General features: G+C 40.7%; 1 protein-coding gene across 1 annotated transcript in view; it reads left to right on the plus strand.

The window, feature by feature from the left end:
* Window positions 1-21,747, plus strand: part of PXMP2 (peroxisomal membrane protein 2) — a 439,334-nt gene that overhangs the window by 372,470 nt on the left and 45,117 nt on the right. The window contains exon 5 of the mRNA XM_044068667.1: window positions 21,057-21,176. Within this exon, the coding sequence (XP_043924602.1) occupies window positions 21,057-21,176 (120 nt within the window). The remainder of the gene's footprint in view (window positions 1-21,056; window positions 21,177-21,747) is intronic.

Genomic DNA, 21,747 nt, shown 5'->3' on the forward strand with positions numbered 1-21,747 from the left:
GGCTATTGGGTCTGATTTCTCCTCTCCAAAATCTGATAAATCATAGAGGTCCGGAAAATGACCTTCCATCGGCTTCAAAAGATTATTTGGAACCCAGGGCCAAGTTGCCAAAAGTGTCTGCTCCAACAATTTCCACAGAGCCAACAACTGCTACAGATCTGGGAGTCCCCTCGGATCAACAGAAATCTCCTTCTCTTAAAAAAGATTTGGAGTCAGCTCCGAAAACCCAACCACCTGGAGCATACCGCTACCACAGCCGATTTCCATCCTTGGAGCCGATCACGTCTCAAATACCATCTCCCTTCCTTATGAGGTCCAGATCCTCGACATTGTCTACAAGGTCTTCTAGGAGCCTCTCTGACAAAGACGTGGGTAGGATTGTGCAAAGACTGCTTAAGACACCTGCTTTGGCCAAGCTTCTTTTGGATCCGAGCCCACGGGAGTCAGATCAGACTAGTCCTCCCTTTGTGGAGCCTATTCCTCCTCTGAGCTGTCCCTCGGGCTTGGAGCTGGAAGACTCCAACATCCAGCTAGTGTATGTTTCGGGTCCAGGTCCTCTTAGTTCCTGGGATCCGAAATCTACCCCGAGTGTCTCCTCTCAGTCAGAGCAGGACACCTGTAGGAGCCAACACTCACCGACCTGGTCATCGTAGCCAGTTCAGATCCCTTCGGATCTGAATATGTCTCTCGGGGCCTTGGCTCAGGTGTCTTCAGCTCCCACCTCTGCTTCAGAGCTTCCGTCTTCTGCGCTGAGGACTTTTTTGGCTCTGCCATCTGTGTTGTTGGGTCCAGGGAGTTCTTTGGAGCTGCAGTGGTCTGCCTTTGAAGTTATGAGGAGGGTGACGACTGCCCCCCTGTCCCAGGCACAGTATACCTTGGAGCTTCCCCCCTCTTCCGTGCAAGTGTCTTTGCCAATTCACTCCCATCTACAGGACCAAAGGGAACCAAAGCCTCAGGGTGTTCCTCAGGGAACACCCCCCCCTTTCCAAGACTTCCCCAGAGTACCCCACTGAGGAGGTTGCTCAGAAAAGAACATGCAAGAGGAAGCATCTCGACTCTCCTGAAGAGTCAGTCATTTCAGACAATGACCTCAACAAAGCAGAAGGGACCCCACGGTCACCCCCTGAGGACATCTCATTTGGAGACATCCTGGAAATCTTGAAACAAAGTGATGACTGGCAGTCCTCCTCCCCATCGGCAGAGGAGTTGGTATTCCTGAAGGCCTTTGGTTCTCACCCTTCAACCTCCTGGGTGACACCGCCTTTTGATGAGCTTATTTAGTTAGTCTCTCGGAAGGCCTGGGAGACCCCAGATTCCATAGAACACACTCGTAGGAGGCCAAATAAGTATAGCATAGCCACTAAGGACCAGCCTTTTCTTACAAAGGGTGTTCCAGTGGATACCATGGTTGTGGCAGCTGCCACTAAGAAGGAGCTTTCTCAGACCAGTTCCTCTATCCATCCTCCTAATAAGGATTCTACAACTATGGATAGATTTGGGAAGTGTGTCTTCTCTTCAGAGGCTTTTACCTTGAGATTGGTGAATTACCTCACCCACTTCACCAGACGGACCTGCTAAAAGAATTATCAGACTCCCTCCAGGGGACTGTAGCTGATGTGGCAGCAGATAAGGTCAATGCACAGCTTGCTACCCTCAATTCCGTGGTCAACTCATCCATGAGACTTATTTTATAGGCAGCAGATTGAGCGAGTAGGGCGGTGGGTTCAGGTATGTCTACTAGGAGGCAGGCCTGGATGCACCTTTGCGATTTCACAGAACCTTTTAAGTCTTCCTTTATTAATGCACCCTTCGATGGCTCATCTCTCTTTGGGCCAGAAGTCAAAGAAACGCTAACCTGATGTGAGCAGGAAGTTAAGACTTGTCTGCCATTGGAGTATGTTTTTCTGCACCCACCAGACCCTTTCCAAAGGGTCAAAAGGGTAGTGGGAAGATGTGCTTCAGAAAGTCTCAAAAGTCTTACGAGGATATACAGGGTGCAAGTTCCCCCAGAGGCAGAAGGGGAGGCAATAATGGAAGATGCCACCCTCGCGGCAGGGGAGGTCCGCAGAATCAGGGTTCCAGAGAATCCTTCTTTGGTAAGCCCTTTCAGCAATGCTGAAGGAGTGCCTGACTGCTCGCCTCTGGAGGCAGTCTGGGGACAATTGTTGCTACACCTCTCAACACCTGCCAAATAATTACCAAAGACAAATGGGTGCAGGACATAGTATCCAGGGGTTATATCATTCCCTTCTGTCTTCCCAGTCCTATAAACAAAACTATCTCAGACGTTCTACCCAGTCAACGGGAACAAGCAATGCTAGAAGTTCAAAGGTTGCTAGAAAAAAGAGTCATCCAAGAAGTTCCTGCAGACCAGAGAGGATCCGGAACTTATTCAAGATTTTTTTAGTTCCAAAAAAGGCAGGGAACTGGAGACCAAGATTGAATCTCAGCAAACTGAACAAGTCGGTGAAAAAAACAAGTTCTGGATGGTGACACTGCAGTCAGTACTTCCACTCCTGGAAAAAGACACTTGGATGTGCTCAATAGACCTTCAGGATGCATACTACCCCATTGTGATGGAGAGGTGGACCAGAAGATTTTTGTGCTTCTGGCTAGGAGCCAGTCACTTCCAGTTTTGAGCTCTACCCTTTGATCTCACCACAGCCCCCAGAGTGTTCACCAAATGCATGGCAGTAGTGGCTGCTCATCTGAGACACCAAAGACTCCTGGTGTTTCTGTATCTGGAGGACTGGCTCATAACCGCCATGACCAGACATTTTCTGCTACAAGCCATAACCTACACACTTCACCTCTACTCCTCCTTGGGAATTACTGTAAATTACGACAAATCTGGTTTAGAGCCGTCTCAGAAATTAACCTTTATAGGGGCAAAGATAGACACTACATCGCTCATAGCACAACTCCCTCCTGACAGACCACACTACCCTCGCCTACATGTCAAATTGCTAATCAGCAAGACCAAAGCCACTGCAAAACAAGTACTACAAGTGTTAGGGAAAATGGCAGCATCCATCGTGCTTATTCCTCTTGCTCGTTTACATATCACAATTCTTCAATGGCTACTTTCCACACAATGGTCAATACTGGAATTACCAATGTCGCACAAAATTCTCATAACCAAATCAAGCAAAAGGGATCTCGAGTGGTGGATCCACTCCCCTTCTCTGTCCAAGACCGTCCCTTTCTCCCCCCCATCCTCAGGCCATAGTGACCACGGATGCTTCTCAGATAGGGCAGGGGGGGCATTATCTGGGGAAGACAGTGTAAGGCACCTGGCATGAACACCAGGTGCACTTGCACATAAATATCCTGGAGATGAGAGCAGTGCTCTTGGCGTTGCAAGCATTTCAAGACTCTCTCCCTTTAGGAACGATAGCAGTTCAGTCAGACAACATGTCAGTAGTCTGGTACATAAACAAACAAGAAAGAACCAAATCATACCCCCTTTGTTGAGAAGCTTTAAGGATTTGGCAATGGGCAATGTCCTCCAACCACTTTCTGATTGCAACGCACATCCCGGGGAAATCCAACATGATTGCAGACAAACAGAGCAGGGCCATTTTATGGCCACATGAGTGGTCCCTCAATCAGAAGGTAACAGAAAAGATATTCCAGAAATGGGGCCGGCCTTGCTGCGACCTGTTTGCTTCATCCATCAATGCCAAATGCAGCAACTACTTTGTCCTTATCCCTCCTATGGGGGGAGTCACTGAGGGATGCACTGGTTCACGATTGGCCTCCGGGACTCCTGTATGCTTTTCCACCAATCCTTCTAATACCCAAATTATTACAGAAAGCAAGCTTGTTGGAAACCACGTTAATCCTGAGTGCTCCCTACTGACCTCGCCAAATCTGGTTTCCCCTTTCTGGAGCCTTATCTTTGGGACAGACCATGGATTCTGGATCCAGCTCCAGACCTACTGACACATTCATCAGGAATGGCACATTCCAGTCTTCATGACGTCAAATTGATAGCTTGGCTGCTCCAGTTCCCTTAATTGCCAGGTACCCTCATCTGTCTTTTTCGGTGAAACATATTCTATTATCTTCCCATATGTTTTCTACACACAGGCTTTACAATAGCAAATGGAATATATTTGCAGCATGGGCAACTGAAAACCATTTAGACTCTGTTTCTGCAGCCATTCATTCTATACTGGAATTTCTAACTAAACTTTTTCATGAAGGGACAGCTGCCTCTACTGTTAGGTTCCAATTGACAGCAGTATCAAACTTTCATATAGGTGATAATGAATATTCAGTGATGTCAAATAGACTCTGCAAAAGCCTTTTTGAAAGGAACAACGATGATTAGACCACTTTATAAAAACCCATCTCCTCCCTGGGATCTGAATTTCATATTAGCAAATATTATTTCTTCCCCCTTTGAACCTTCGGCCAGAAGAATCTCAGAGTTACAGGCTTTATGTGAACATCACCTTATCTAATTTTCATAAAGATAGAGTTTCTCTCTGCACTAATCCATCCTTTCTTCCTAAAGTAGTGTCGGAAAATAACTTGAATCACACTGTCGAGCTGCCAGTATTTTTCCCTAACTTCCAGAACAAAGGCGAGCACTCCTCGCCTCTTCTGGATGTACATAGACAATTACGCTTTTATTTACACAGAACTTCAGCTTTCAGGAAGTCAGACCAATTGTTCCTATCCTACTCTGAAACTAGGAGAGGCCTTCCAGTTTCAAAAGTAATTTTATCTAGATGGTTCAGTTTGTGTATATCCTACATCTATGATTCAAAATATAGATCTCTTCCCTTTCCTATTAGAGCTCACCTACCAGAGCAGTAGCGACATCTGCAGCCTTTCAAGCAAGATTACCTTTGGATGATATTTGAGCTGCAGCTACATGGGCAAAACTGTATACCTTTATTACTTATTAGAAAGTGGATTTGGCGTCCAGGAGTTGGGTTTCCTTTGGTTTTATGATTCAGAGGAATATTCTCCCATGAGCCACCCAGGAGATTGGTTGCAAGTGAGAGTAAAGGCGAGCTTGACAACAACACACAAAGAAGTTATGTTCTTACCATAACATTGCATGTGTGCTGTCCATCTCGTCCTTTATTCTCACAACCCACCCTCCATACCCCCTGCCAAAACTCTTAGAAGACTGAGTGAACACTGGTGTTATGGATCTCCATAGCCTCAGAGATGCTGACATTGTTCCATAAAGTATATAGATGCTATAGAGATTAGTCCTTTTTTATAAGTGGGCAAACAAGATCTGAGGAAGTTGGGGAACTGTGTTATGGGTAGGGAAGTAGGCCCACGACCTTTGCTGAAGACCTCGAGGTATTGGAAAGGCTGAGATGGATCCAACACATTGTATCTGACCCATAAGTGAGAATAAAGGATGAAATGGACAACACACATGGAACATTATGGTAAAAATATAACTTCTTTTTTTAGTGTGTGATGTTGATGTTAGGCCTGTTGTTTGTATTACTGTACTGTCTGGAGTAGTGGCAGCACTGTTAGTTTGTTAGCATATATTGGACTGTAGTAGTGTAGGTATTAATTTTTTCCTGTGTTTGTTGCTTTTCATCACAGGTGATCATGACAGTGGAAGTGTGGGCCCTCTGCCACCTGATGTCAGTGTATTGGCAGACTCCAATGATGATGGTGGCAAAACAGAGGCACAGTTTGGGGGTGCAGAGGTTGAATCTGACACTGAGGTTGACATACAGCCATCCCCAACAATTCCATCGGACACAGACAGTAGGCCTACACCCACCCATTCCAGTGAGTCCTCAGGTATTGGACAGGTGGAAGAAGAGGTCATTGATCAGGGAAGTGTGGCTACTGTGGCTTCAGTTCTTGTTAAGTCTGGCTGTAGCCAAAGTTTGGGCAAGGTGCCACCCAGGTGGGTTGCTAGGGGTTCTTGGAGGGGGCCTGCTATCCCTCCTCCACCTGGTGCACGTGTCTCTTCCCTTGCCACTCAGTGTATATTTAGAGCCATTGTGGAGGCACAGGCACGTTCCCATGGGTGCTCCAGACAAATGCTCAGCGTTGTAGGTGTGTCACAGGCTGACATGCATGACTGCCTCCATTGTGTTGCCGATTCAATGTATCTAATGAATGATACATTGGAATGAGGGGTGCCTGTGATGGAACGAGGGCTGTCTGTCATGGAACAAGCATTGTCTGTGAGGGAATGTCTGCTGGGAGGAGAATGGCATCCTCTTGGGTGTAGGTCAGCCACATCATCTACTGTTAGCCAACATGGCCATGCCGGATCACGCTTCCATAGTGACAGTACTTCCACAGCTCGATCAGTGAATGTGCTGTCCACACCCAGACATGGCAGGCCATGAGGTCATGGTCATGGACATCCTTGTGAAGGGAGCTTGTTCAACAGACATCAGTCACATTCAGGAAGCAGCAGTTCATCCGACCATGGGTGTGGATGTGCCAGTGCAACTCCTGGTAGAGCCATTTCTCATGGTCAGTGATGACAGTGATGAACTGCCACCTTTACTATGCATGGCTGACACTTCTCCAACATACCAAGATGTAGCGACTGCACAGAGCTTGACTGTGTCTATGCAGACACTCACACACAAATTTCACCTGGAGGACCCCTACAGACACACACACACACACAACAGTTACAAGGTTCAGCCGTGCAACTTAAGACTCATTTTGTCTCACTGGCCATTTGTTTGTTTTTCCAAATGTCTGCATGCTTCTCTGTCTTACTTACACACTCATCGACCTTTTGTGTCAGCCTAGGCCTCCTGCCCCCCCCCCCCCAAACACTCTGTGCAAGTGATGATAACTGTGCTGTATCCCTATTTTCTATCTTTTGGATTCAGGGATACATAAGCTTTCTGTCTGAAGCTCAGGGTACATAGCTGACTTACTGCGTAGTATATCTGCATTTGTGGTGTTGAACTGGTGTTTTTACCTTTGACTTATATTGGCCTTGGAAAGTTAGACAGCTGATCAAAATTTCCCATCTTTATTGTGAATGACCTTGTGAGAGTTGTAAAGTCAGATCCTGCAATGTGTGTCATTACTTTCTAATTTCTCTCTTTAATGATTTCCCAGTACAAATATATGGTGCTAAATTGAGGCCATGCAGTGACCATCACTACTTTTGAAGGGTACGACTGTGTGAATCTTTGATGCCTGAGGCCTACTACTTAATAATAGATATGTATAATTCACATAAGTTTCTGCTGTCACATGTTAAGATCATTTATGTAACAGTCTCCCACATTTTACCTGCTTACAATACCAATTAGTGAGATACAAGGATATGACACTCATTCATATTATTACAGAATACACTCCAGATTCAAGACACCAGTTGACACAGTTGTAATTCAGGGCTGAGTCTGTCTAATGCAAACAGTACACAGCCAATACATGGGTAGGTAAAGTTTGTGTGAGTTGCTTGGCATCAATTTTACTGTATGTATGTGTGTAGGAGGAAGGTTTTAGGCCCCTAGCTGATGAGTGAGTGTGCTGTGCGTTGTCTCTTAGCCAATGCAAAGGCATACTGAGAATGCATACATTTGCCTACACCCACAGCAGCTGGTGGTTTCCCCTCTGACTCCTTATTTGCCTGTAGCTGTGGTGACCTTGGCATTGGTGGTGGGGTATGTGGCTCTTCCCCTTTCTGATCCTGCTGAAGCTGTTTCCTCAGGATGATGTTTTGTAGCATGGCACATACTGTGAATATTTCTGTACATGTCCATGGGTTGTACTACAGGACTCCTCCAGATGTATCTAGGTACTGGAACCATGACTTCAGTAGCCCAAACACCTGCTGTATGATATTTCTGGTTTGAGTGTGTGCCTTATTGTGGCATTCTTCTGTGTGTGTGTGTGTGTGTGTGTGTGTGTGTGTGTGTGTGTGTGTGTGTGTGTGTGTGTGTGCGCGCGCGCGTGCATTTCTGATGGGTGTCATCAGCCATGGTTCCAGTGAATAGCCTGTATCCCCCAGTAAATGACCCTGTGGGATATCCCCCCCAGCAAACATCTGCTACAATTGGGAGGTGAACCAGATATGTGAGTCGTGGTAACTGCCAGGCTTGCCAGCACACACATTCAAGGTGATTCCCTTGGCATTACACACGACTTGGCAGTTGATAGAGTGGTAGCTCTTTCTGTTTCTGTAGAGCCTGCCCTGTTCCCTGGGTGGTGCCTTAAGTTCTATATGTGTGCAATTTGTGGCACCCACCCAATACTTCAGGGTAGAGTGGTACACGGTAGAACTCCTGCATATTTCTGGCCCTCTCCTCAGAACTACAGGGAAAATATATGTGGTCACTGGCATGTTAGAGCATAGCATTCAGGAATTGGTGAAGGATCCTGGATGCTGATGCCTGAGACACCCCCAGTATGTCCCCTGTTGGTCTCTGAAAGGTACCTATAGCTAAGACTCTAAGTACTACACATACCTTTGTCTCCACTGGGATGGGTTCCCCTCGGTTGGCTCTGGCTCTGAGTTGAGGATGGCAGAAGTCGCAGAGTTCCTGTAGTGTGTCCCTATCCACCCTGTAGTGCTCTACAATTTCCAAGTCATGTAGTTTGTGAAAAGTTGAATGGGGCCCGAAAACTCTTTTCCTTTTCGGCCTGGGCCTATTGGCAGCAGCAGCAGCAGCATTAGCTTCAGCCTGTATCACATACATATGAATTAAAGCAGCAGCAGCCCCTAACATTCTGTCTGTGTAGACTCCTTTCCATGGCCATATTCCAGAAGTTTTGGAATTTATAGGAAAAGTCAGCACAGAGTCTACACGGTTGCTTTATAGCTTGTTGAATAGCTCCACAATGTTGGATTGGTTGATTAGTATGCAGTTCAGCTGCTTATGCTGCAATTAGTGTGCCAAGGTGTTTACCTTATTTGCGTGGGGGTGCGAGCTTCTACGCAGGACTTACTGAATCCAAAACTCATTGCTACCATGTAGGGTTTATTGAATCCCCCATTTGTGTTTGTCTAACAAGTATACATTTCTCTACCAGAAGCAAAACATGGCTAAGGACACATTCTAAACCCATAATATGAACTGAATACCCACTGGCACTTAAGACATGAGAAACATTACCTAATAATCTTCTTTCATAACTTTGGCACTTCTCTACACAACCAAGAGTCTTTGTGCTCCTCTTTCTTCTCCTTCATGCAACTTTCATTTCTCCTGTTTCTTTGCTGATTTAAAGTCTGCAACCCCCACCTCTTTTGTTGAATATTCCTTCCATACCTGGAAGAACACTTCAAGCTAGCAACAACTGTTTCCTTAACAATTTATGCAATTTTTTAAAACTAAAACATCTTTATTGTATTATCACATGGGCATGCATACATTTAAAACAAATAATGTTAAGATTTGTCATATTCATGCATTATACATTGCATACATGTTTTCTTCCTTTTTAACAATTATTCACTCCAGCGTTACATAAATTACTCAATTGCTTCATTTGCTTAAACCTCACTCCTGCTCTTGAACATTATTCTGCATGTGTTGTTCGCACAAATTCAATTTATTTCTGTGGAATGTGCTCCTTCCCTTTTCTCAGTATCCCACCTCTAGCTCTCATATCCATGTTACAGTATTCAGTAGTTCAGTTACAGCTGGTTTTGATTTTGACTTCCATTTTCTATTAATTGTTTTTTTGGCAACCAATAGCATTAAACTTAGTAAGGCTTTACTATATGTAGAAACAATTCAGATCCTGTGTCCCAACTCAAAAGAACCACTTCCTTAGTTACAACCATTTGCTTCCCCAACGTTTTGACAGAGTACTCTGTAGGGAATTTTTAAAATCTGCCAACATGTTACACTCCCAAAAATAACATGTTCCCGGTTACTTTTCTGATTTTTCCATCACACCAGTAGCATTTGTTGTCTACCAAAGGAAAAATTATGTGAAGCATGAATATATCTGTGCAAGCACTTCCAAGCAAAAATCCTAAACCTTCAGAAATTTGTTGCATACTTGGGAGCCATACAGATGTCCTCTCATTGTTCCTAGGTAAATTGCTTTCCAGTCTATTCCCAGTATTTTCTAATCTCCTGTGGTTGATTTTTATAGTGATCGTGCAATATTTTTATGCTGTACTAATTATCCATTTTCAACAGCAGCTTCTGTTCTAGACTCAAATAAAAACTCTACCAGAGCTAGTCTTTCACTTAGCACTCTTCTGTCCCTTTCCTTTTGTCTAGACTCTGATATCAGTCCCTGGAAGAGAAAGCAAACTCTAACTTGCAGTCCAAACTTTTGGTTAGCCTCATTCCATTTAATACCATTCCTTGTCTAGTTATTTACTCCCAGTATCTTTATTCCTTTGTCAATTTTCTCCATTAAGTTTCAAGTCCCTCTTGTCTATTTTCTATACCCCGGCTTACAGTTATCCCTATGGGCAAAATCTCCTTTCTCCATTCACATGTTGGCTTGGTTCTTAAAATACCTTCTGCCATTTTCTGAATATAAGATTACGTATGGTTGTTATGTTGCTCCTTCCAAAATCCTACTCCGATCTTATTTCTCAACCCCCTCCCTATTTCATCATCATCCTTTTCCACTTTGATTTATAACCTTCTGCTTGCATTATTTAAATGAGCATTAACTACTTTGTTCTAAAGTATCCATTCAAATCAGTTAATCCTAAACCATCTTGTTCTGTGAGGAAGATCACCTTATTCCATTTAACTCTTGCCCTCTTCCCCTCCAACATAAATTCCTTCAAGTCTTAATTAATATATGCAACTTATTCTCTGGTTGATAAAAATTTGTCTGACCTGCATATTGAACTAAAAGGACTACAAACACCTTTACTAATTGTATCGTGCCATATTGTATCGTACCATCTGTATCTGTAATCAAGAGATTTCAGCTTCTCAATTTTTGTATTGTCTTTTATTTTTCCCCACATATCCATATCTGTCATAAAAGAATCTTTTTTAATCCATACACCTAAATACTTCATCTTATCATGTCCCCCAACTATGAGTATACTGAACCATTTGGTGTGTGGATACAAAGCTTACTGCTGTAGTCTTTGTTTTATCTTAATTTATTTATATCCTGAAAATACTTGAAACTGCCTCAAAATGTCTGAACTACTCTTTTTCTGGATTTCTCAAGTACAGACTAAAATCATCTGTAAATAAAGCTAACTTTAACTTGGTATGCATTTCTTCTTTTTTTCATTTTCAATTTTCTGTTTTTCCCTTTGGCTTTCTACTGACCCAGCTGTATTCATAAACTGCCTAGCTCTAGTCATTGCTATTTCCCTCTCTCTGGATAATCTGCTTCTTCAAGAGCTAACCTTCTTGCAGAAACCAGACTTACCATAGACCTCTTTCACCACCTGGGATTTGCCATAAATTGTATAAGGTTGACTCTTCTCACTTCCCAGGATCTGGTGTTTCCAAATTGCAGGCTCACTACTGTTTCAGTGACAGCATTTCTTCCACAGGGAAAAATGTAATAACTAAGAAACTACCTGCAGTCTCGTCTTCTCCTAGACTTGGCCTCAGCAAGAAAGATTTTGTGAGTCCTGGGGTACATGGCTTCCACTGTTAGAATGATACCTGCTGCCGGACTCCACATCAGGAAGACTCAGTGGCATCTGAAGTCTGTCTGGACACAATATTGCCATTCTCTGAACTTCTAAATTCTTCTATTGTCCATCATCAGGAAGGATTTTTTTTAATGGGCCAACCAGATGTTATTCAGTTTAGGAGTGCCCTTTCTGATTCTCTTTCCCTGCCATGAAGTTTGCACCAATGCTTCTCATTGGCATAGGGAGCATGTTGTCCAGGGTGTTTGGTCAAAACAAGACAGGAGGGACCACATAAATATCAAAGAGATGAAAGCACTGATTCTAGACTAGCAATCCTTACATCATTTTAGGACTCCAGGCCCAGTCCAAGTACTGGTAGGCAACACTACTGTTATGTGGTATGTAAACAAGTAGGAAGGGGACAAGAGTCTATCACCTATGCAGACTAGCTGTGACTGTCTAGGACATAGCCATTCAACACTATCTGTCCCTACAGACAGCTTACATCCTCTCAGAGACGAACACTGTGGCACACTATTTAAGTAGATTCAAGGCAGATCCTCATGAATGGATGTTGAACAGAGAGATCTTCTTGTATACTGCTCATGATTGGGGTACTCCCATATCTTAGGCTGTTCTGTCCTAAAGTACTATTATCAGATGCCTGGGAAATGGAAGTAATGTCTTTCTCCTGGTAGAGGAGATTCCTCTATAACCGCCACACCCCACCCTGATCTCAGAATAAAGAAGGAGAAACCAAAAATCTTGCTGTTGACTACCCTTTTACCCAGACAGCACTTTTTCTTCCTTCTCTTTCGTCTGACCCAGGGCAGTCATCACCAGTTACCTCAAAGAATGGACTTGCTCATGCAACAAACAGGTTCTCTAATTCACTCAAACCTTCAAACTCTGAATCTAACCCCTTGGATTACTGGATTCAGATTTTTAGGCATCTTTTTCCAGACAACGTGCTATATGTTCTACAAGAGGCTAGAAAACCTGCTACAAGAAAATCTTATGTTTCCAAGTGAAGAAGATTTTCTGTTTGGTGCCAAAAGAAGAAACAGGACACATATCAAATGGGTGTTCCAGTCATTCTGTCTTACCTTACACATGGGCTGCTGAATTCAGGGCTGGCATAGTCCTCTATTAAAGCACATATTTCAGCAATCTCAGCCTGCCTACCTTTAGATCCACTTTTATCTACACATTTTAAAGTCAAACAGTTCTTGAAAGGCATCCTTCACATCAGGCCACCAAGATGATTGGTTCCTCCTCCTTGGGACCTGAATTATATCTTGGAAAAGTTAAATCTTCCTCCCTCTGAGCCTGCTTCCTCTTCTTCATTTAAGTTCTACACTTGAAAGCAGTCCCACTTGTAGCCCTTACCTCAGCTAAGAGGGTTTCTGAACTGCAAGCGCTTATGGTTTCTCCTCACTTTCTAATTTTCCACAAGGAGAGGGTTACTTTTAGAACCAACCCATCATTTATGCCTAAGGTGGTTACTGAACTCTTCTTAAATCAGTGTATCAGAATCCTGCATTCCATGGATGAATACAAGCAGCACAGATTTTACCTTGCCAAAACTATGTCTTTTGGGAATTCAAGTCAACTTTTATTTCCATGCTAGACAAAATGTTGGTTCAGTTATTTTGTAAACAAACAAACAAATTCTAGATGGCTGTCTTTCATTTTGCTATGCCATCCATGGGAGAGTGCTCCCATGTCTTGTTAAGGCCCATTCTGCCAGAGATGTTGGTTCTTCTGTAGTGTTTTTTGAGATCTTGATTCTAAATCCATCCTCGAAGTAGCCACTTGCTCTTCCATATACGGTCACTAAGCTTTATAAAACTGATGTTTTTCTAGGGTTAGAGCTGGGTTTGCTAGATGACCCCAGTTTATTTTCTCACTTCACCTCCCTCAGTATCTAGAAAGCGTTGGAAATCTTCCCATTCATTATTTATATATTTTATTTTATTTTACATTTGTTGACCGGGCTAGTCTAACTGGATATATGTCCATTTTCAGTAGAGACCCGGGGAGATAAGCTCCGAGAACTCAAATTTAATAACACAATGCAGGTACAGTACATAATTTAACTATGATGGCAGCTCATTGTATAACTGTCTAACAAATTATCACATATGTATTAAAGTAAGTATCCACAGACGATGTCAGTACAAACAGTAGCATTATCTAGAAGATAAAGTTGTCTTTGTTATCAAGGAAAATAGGACTTGGTACTGAGAAGTAGTGGGTAAGCAGAACCTAGTAAGAAGAGCAAGTTAGTCAGGGTTAGTACAGGGGCATAACCAGTGTGTTCTGAGGAAAAGTTTCAGTTTGTTTTTGAAAAGTGATATAGAGGACAGTGATGAAAATTCACTGGGAAGAAGGTTCCAGAATTTTACAACAGTACTGGAGAACAAAGAGTCACTAGCCATGTTGCTGGATTTACATATATTTACTAGAAGGTTATGTGATGAAAGTAAGGTTTTAAGATTTTTGTAGGGGATAATGAGGGTAGAAAGTATAGGAGTATTGGAAGGTTGATAAAGGGTCATGTGGGCAATGGTCAGTTGGTGAAATTTAAGCTGATTTTGTAGCTCAAGATATCCTAGCTGCTCTAGATTATAACAATGATGGGTTCTAAATGGATTGCCTGTGGCAAATCTGGCAATGTTATTGCAGGAGTTTTCCATGTTGTTGAGGTTACTCTTTGATAGATTAGTATATATGGGCGAGGCATAGAGGAGTGTTTAGATTAGATGAGTGTGAGCAATAGTTATTTTAGCTGTTGGAGAAAGGAAGGGTTTGATCCTGTAGAGAGAGCCTAGTTTTCTATTAACAATTTTTAGTGTATTGTTGATATGGGCGTCAAAGTTAAGGTTGTTGTAAATAGTTATTCCGAGTAGTTTGGTAGTTAGATCTGGAGATATGAGAGTACCATTATTGGATATTACTGTAAAATCTATTGGAGAGGACTTCTGTGCAGGAGTAAAGAGCAAGAGTTTTGTTTCTTGGGGGTTCAAGAGGAGGCAGCGCTGTGTAAACCATTGTTCTACTGTATTAAACACCTTTTGGGTTAGGCACTGCAGTTCAAATGTAGATGTGGCTGAGCATATAAGTGTACAAACATCTGCGTATTGTATACATGTAGCTTGAAGAATTACTAAGTGAAGGTCATTGATGAAAATTGAGAATAGGAGAGGTCCTAATATGGACTCTTGAGGGACACCAAGGTTAATGGGGAGGTGGGTAGATAAATTATTATGCCATAGCACAGCCTGTTGTCTGTTGTCTAAGTAGGATTGGGACCATTTTATAGCCAGTGCATGTAGTGACAGGGATTTGAGGATATTTATAAGTATCTGGTGGTTAACCATATCGAATGCTTTAGACAGATCGATGAAGAGTGCAGAGGAAAGCATATTGTTGTTACGGTTTTTGTTAATACAGTCAGTAAAGGATAGGAGGGCAGTGGTAGTGTTGTGGAATGGCCTGAATCTATGTTTAGACCTGGAAAGTAAGTCATTTTGGATTAGATGGTCAAGTAATTGACTATGGATGCATTTTTCCATTATTTTTGCCAAAGGAGAAAGTAAGGTTATGGGACGGTAGTTAGAAAATTCGTCAGAGTTGCCACCTTTATATAGGGGGATAATGTGGGAGATTTTCCAGATAGTTGGGATGTGTCCTTCACTGATGGGTTTATTAATCAGAATGGAAATGGGATAGGCTATGGATTTGGCTGCTTTTTGTAGGTATTCTGCAGGTTAATTGGTCAGCTGATGGAGTGGATGGTTTCAGTTTTTTTATAAGGATAAGAATGTATGATGTTGGGACTGGCTGGAAGAGAAATGGAGGGGGTGGGCTAGTATTAGAGGTCAGTAGAGTTAAGCTATCAGTTGATAGCTGATTGGCGAGTGTTTGAATAGCCTCGGTGAAAAAGGTATTGAAGGCATTGGCAGTTTGCTTGGAATTCTCCTGATCTGTGCCTTGTGGGCTTGGCGTAATGGATTGACCTGGGTGGAGTAGTTGGTTAATGCTCGCCCAAAATTTTTGTGGTTTATTTTGGTGAGTTTGCTGGAGTTGTGGGTAGAAGTTTCTTTTATCTGAAAGTATAGCTTTATTTGTGTCATTTCTCAGCTGTCTGAATTTTTGATGATCTACAGGGTTTTTAGTGGTTTGCCATTTAGTCCAGTATTTATTTCTAAGATGGATTTTTTTGCTTGGTTTCTTTTGAAAGCAATGGGGCAGGTTTAGTCCTAATTCTGATAGAACGTGTTGGTGCATGATGGTCTAGTATGGCTAGAATTTAGAATTGGTATTTTATGGCTTCCTCAAGTGGGAGGTATTTTGTGGGTGACCAGTCGCATGCCCTAAGTTCACTTTGGAAGAGTTCAGGGTTAAAGTTTTTCTTGGTCCGAATTGTCCTGAATGTGGTTGGGACGGGTATATTGGTCTTATGCCTGATAATGTAGCTGAATTGAGTGGTCACTTACATCATCAGGGAGGGTCCCTACTTCATATGTCTGGAGATGATTATTTATGAGTATCCAATCTAAGGTACTTTCTGTCATATTGGGCTTGTTTATCCTGGTAGGGGAGATAATGGTTTGAGAAAAAACATATAGGTTAATATGGGTGGTGGGGTGGTCAGTGCTGCACCACTTCCAATCGATATTAAAGTCACCTAGAATTATAGTTTCTTGGGGAAGTTTTGAGATAGCCAGCAAAGGGCATCTTCTAAGGTGGTGTTGTTATTACTGGGAGGTAGATAGATACAGATGATATAAATGGATTTGAAAGTGTTGAGCAGACGTTTAGAGATGAGGATTTCGGCATTAGAGTCTTGAGGTGGTTTATAGTCAGAGGTAGTAACTTGAAACCCTGCTTTGAATAGAATAGCTATCCCCCTGTGACAATGATCAAAGGAAATGCATACTACAGTTGTGTAAGAACTTACCAAAATGTAGATGTCCCACTGATTGCTGTTGTAGTATTTCGAACTACCCTCCATTATCCCCCTTTCTTCTCTTGTCTTTTAGCTGAGGAATAAAGGTATAAAAGGCAAGGATGTAGAAAAAAGACCTGGTGGGATGTTAAATTTCTTTCTATCATACTTTTAAGGGTGATACCCCATTTAAACACAACCTTAGGAAAGACAGGTACTTTATTCCTAAGGCTGCCATCATCCATCAGCAAGGTCCAATTTTTACACAAAATGGACCATACATCACATGCATTAAGGAGAAAAAGCTGCACTGAAAGTCAAAGAAAAATTATCATTAGTTCCATTTACATTTATATTGGTGGTCCCTTCATGTATACTCAATTCACTAATAGATCTTGAATATTCCAATGTTTCCATGGAATCCAATAATCCATTATTAAGTATAGGTTTAAACTACCCAAAATTACGTTTGTTGGTAACTTTCTCAATCAATATTTCCAATAAGTCAGGAGGATATCCTCGTAAGATAAACATTCCTTTAAGAGTCTCACATTCAATCAAGTGATCATTAAAATTTACCCATGAATTTCATGTTAATGAAATTAGCTTTTTGGATGTCTAATTATGGAAAGATAGCATGAATGGGCATTGTACAGCAAAAATTTACCGTAAACCAACATGTTCTAATTGTTTTTTTACATTTTGAGAGTTCCCACTCATTTTTCCAGAAACGGTCTGTCGTAAAAGGACAATTAGTCAGGGGCTGCCCGTATGATAACTTTGGATAATGATTACTTGATTGACTGTGAGACTCTTAAAGGAATGTTTATCTTATGAGGATATCCTCCTGACGTATTGGAAATATTGATTGTGGAATTTACCAACAAACGTAATTCTGGGTGGTTTAAACCTATACTTAATAATGGATTATTGGATTCCATGGAAACATTGGAATATTCAAGATCTAGTAATGAATTGAGTATAGATGAAAGGACCACCAATATAAATGTAAATGGAACTAATGATAAATTTTCTTTGACTTTCAGTGCAGCTTTTTCCCTTAATGCATGTGATGTACGGTCCATTTTGTGTAAAAATTGGACCTTGCTGATGGATGATGGCAGCCTTAGGAATAAAGTACCTGTCTTTCCTAAGGTTGTGTTTAAATGGGGTGTCACCCTTAAATGTATGATAGAAAGAAATTGGGTAGCATCTACTAGACCTGGTGGGATGTTTGTGTGGTTCATGCAACCAGTGTAAACATATAAGTCACCAATAAATTTACCTTGGATTTGGTTGACTATAACATAAAGGAGAAGTTCAACTGTAATAGTAACGGTGTAGTGTATTTGGCTGAGTGTCAGCTGTGTCCCCAATTTTATATTGGGAAGACGGAACGTCACTTGAAGCAGAGAGTGTATGAACATCAGTACAGTATAATGAGAAAAGACTGTACTAATGCTTTAGCGAGACACATTAATGACCATAATGACCATTTTTTTCTATTTTTGGTTATTGAACAAGTGAAAGTCAATCCTAGGGGTGGTCCTTGGTCCCTAAAATTAGAACAAAAGGAATTGTGGTGGCAATTGTTAACAAACGCCTATATGTTTCCCGGACTTAATGAAATTAGTTCTCTGAAATGTATGCTCAAATTGAAGACCTTAGAGAGATACAGTAAATATAGAAACATATGGTGTGTTTTTGTGTAAGTATGGTGTACTTTCTGTTACATACTATTAGTATGCACATATGTATTACATAACATTCATTGATATATTTATGTATTTTTTATTTTTTATTTCTATTTTTATGAAATATTTAGATGACATAAATATGAGAGAATTGATATTAATTGTGTATATTAATTTGTTTTAAATCAATTTTTGTATATAATGTATCAAATGATAAGATTTGTAATGAATGTGTATACACATTTTTTAGGTCAAGAAGGGGGAATTTTTGCTTTAAAATTTTGATTCTGGTGAGCTGATGAAATGATGATGTCATTTGTGTGGGCTTTTTAAATGTTTCCTTAAGTAATTAACCTATTTTGTTGTCTGATGAAGGTTGCACATTTGAAGTGCGACCAAAAGCGTTTACAGTAACTGGTTCGTGAATAAAGAAAACTTTTTTCTACATCCTTGCCTTTTATACCTTTATAGTTCAGTTTTGTTTCGTTAGTGGCTTTTAGCTGAGGAAGACTTTCACATTCTTTTCCCCAGCTTCCAGTTGCCACATTCATATCTTTATATTTGTATATATTTTGACTTTCTCTGTCTCTCTTTCTCTCTCTTTTGCCTTTATTCTGTGTTTTTTTTCCTGGTTGAGGTCAAGAATGTGCTGGGATTGTTCATATCTTTACATCCCTTATGTTCTTCCTTGGCTTCATGTGCTTAGATCGTACCTTCAACATACGTCACAGGAGGAAGTCACCTAGGCTTTGATATGCTGGCTGGATTTAGGGCTGTCCTTAGAAAGATATCCCATTTATTAGTAATACTGCAGCAGTGATCAGTCGAACATCTAATGTTGTGGTAACCTCTTACACAATTGTACTTTCCTTTTCACTATGTCAAACTCCTTTGAAGCATTGACACGTTTTTCTCCCAGTTTTTAGTGACAGTTATCATTGAAGTCTGTTGTAGGTGGACTGTTGCCTGAGACATTTTCTATCCATGTATAAACCCTGTTGACCATTACAAGTAAGTTTTGGCAAGCTTTTTGATGTCTTATTATTTACTGCCTTAATAGTTATCTTATTGTATCACAGTAGGGTGAAAATGTTCTACTTATAAGTCTGAGAGCTTTCTTTTTTAATCAATCAGTCTGTCTTGCAACATTGAAGGCGGGATCTTATATCCAGCTGTTACCATAAAGTTAATTAACTTAGTATTGGAATAAAAAATATATACAACTGAAATATATACATCTAAGGATGGTCACCAGGTCCTGGTATTTTGCTTTTGTTAAAGATTCTTAAAATGCATAAATCCTGTTCAGTAAGACAGATAATAACATATCCTTATATTGTTGGGGGGTGGTTCTTTAGCCAATAGCTTAACCTGTCTTTTTCTTATTCCCACTGAGAATTATATAAATAACTAAAATAAGCCCTTATACAATTATTTGTGGAGTCCACTGGATCTAAGATACCACCAGTGCCATCCTTATTGACAATTTTATTTCTAGCTTTATGGGAATGTATTTTATTTTCTAAAGATTTGACAATTTTATTAGCCAGGATTAGACAAGACCCATTTTTTTCTAAACAATATATCTGTGTTGTATAAATCTTTTTTTTATTAATAAAGTGTTAAAAATAGAATTTATTTATTGTAATTTACTTTTAGCAGGCTAAATATAGAATCTGAACACCTCTGTCATTAAACTTGGAATTTAAATACATTTTCAAAGTACTTCATATAGATATAATTTTACTGCTTCTCAAAAGTAGATCAGAGAAACTGGTTGCACTATACTGTTTTCCAATAAAAAGGTCAAGTCATTCCTCACGTTTTGGGTAAAAGCTTCATCGTTCCACCAAAATTAAGGTGTATGTGTTGTAACAGCCCAGTCTTTCCTAAATCATATACTAGCCCCAAGTGTTACTGCTGAGCATACCTCTTAGTTTCTTAGTGCAAGAAATCTGGACAAAACCAAAACTAATGGGGAACAAAGGCCTAAAAATAGGGACAGATTTTAAATATTGTTCTCATAAACTTATAAAGTTGCTAGGACAACAGGATCTGCATTAGCGTGTATTTTCTGAAGGATATGAAGTCTGAAACTTGAATGTCTGTCTTCGTTAAATGTCAAATCCAGTTTTATGAGGAACAGACCAAATACATGAGGCAAAAACATGGACATTCTGCAAATATCTCGACAGTTGAGAGCTATGCTGCTGAGTGATTTGTAAAATTACAGTAGTGAAAATCTACTGAAAAAATAGATAGCAATGCAGCAAAGGCAGGACAGAAGCCATTTCTGATAAAGGTCCTTGACTGATCTGCCAAATGTGTATATGTCCTTCCCTCAAGATTCTTGAATCTCCATAGATCTATTGAAGAATGAGTTGTGACAAACACATTAAGCAAAGCACAGTGTCAATCCAGGTAACTCACATTTTGCTACAGTAGGTAAGCTATCACATTCTAATCCCCAAATAGGAAAAGTGAGGCAGCAGAAAGTTCCCACAGTCCCTTGGTAGTATTATTAAAGTGGGCACATAATGATCCTGGAATCAAAATACATTAAAGATGTCTTTTCTCTGGTTACATATTTAATGTACTGTGAAATTGAATATATCAGCTTGTTGGGTGAAAAAGAAATATGTGCTGAATAATAATAGCTGAATTTAAGAAGCTAGAGCACTGCATTTCAAAGATGATCTTTGAATGATATAGAAAACATGGATTTAAGGAGGTAAAGGTGATGATTTACAGAGAATGCCATTGGTTTTCACATAGGCATGCTTATAACTATATTTTTGCTTTTTATGTTTCTTTAAAAAATAAATATGTCACTTTTTTGTCTGCATTCCAGGGAAAAAACGTGAACGTGTTCTTACATAAGATGAAATCTAGTTACTGGTCAGCTCTGAAAATGAACTGGAAAGTTTGGACTCCACTTCAGTTTATTAATCTGAACTACGTACCCATTCAGGTAATTGTTATTTTGTAACATGCCAACTGCTGTCTGGCCAATGTATAAAAATATACTGACTGTATCAAATTAACCATATGGGTCAAAGTTTCCTTGACTTTCTTTAAACTGCATTGCCACTGAAAAAAATACCATATGTCTTTTTTAGCTGTTACTATAAAAACATCTGTAAAGATTAGAGTAGGTGGATTACTTCAAAATCAGCACCCAGATGGTGGCATAAAATAAGTAATCTGTGGCATGGGAGTAACTAAACACTTTAAAATTTCATATCATGGTTTTACATTGTAATCTATGTCCATCACAAGCATCACCACACCCTGTAAGATACACAGGTTTTTTAATCTGAATTCCATAAAAATAACCGAGTACATAATATGGAAACAACTTGTTTTACTGTAAGTCTGTGCTGGGATACATGGAAGCACAATAGGCATACTCCAGTCATTGTCTGTCTCATCTGTTCCTGTCTTGTGTCATTTATGCCTCTTTTTGCAAAGTCAGTATCAGTTGTTAAAGGTCAAATGAAGAGAAGTAAAGGCAGGACAAGATGCAAGCTTCTGTGAGCAAT

The sequence above is a fragment of the Protopterus annectens genome, chromosome 4.part0, assembly GCF_019279795.1.
Source record: "Protopterus annectens isolate FY-2018-M chromosome 4.part0, PAN1.0, whole genome shotgun sequence".
NCBI lineage: Eukaryota > Metazoa > Chordata > Ceratodontiformes > Protopteridae > Protopterus > Protopterus annectens.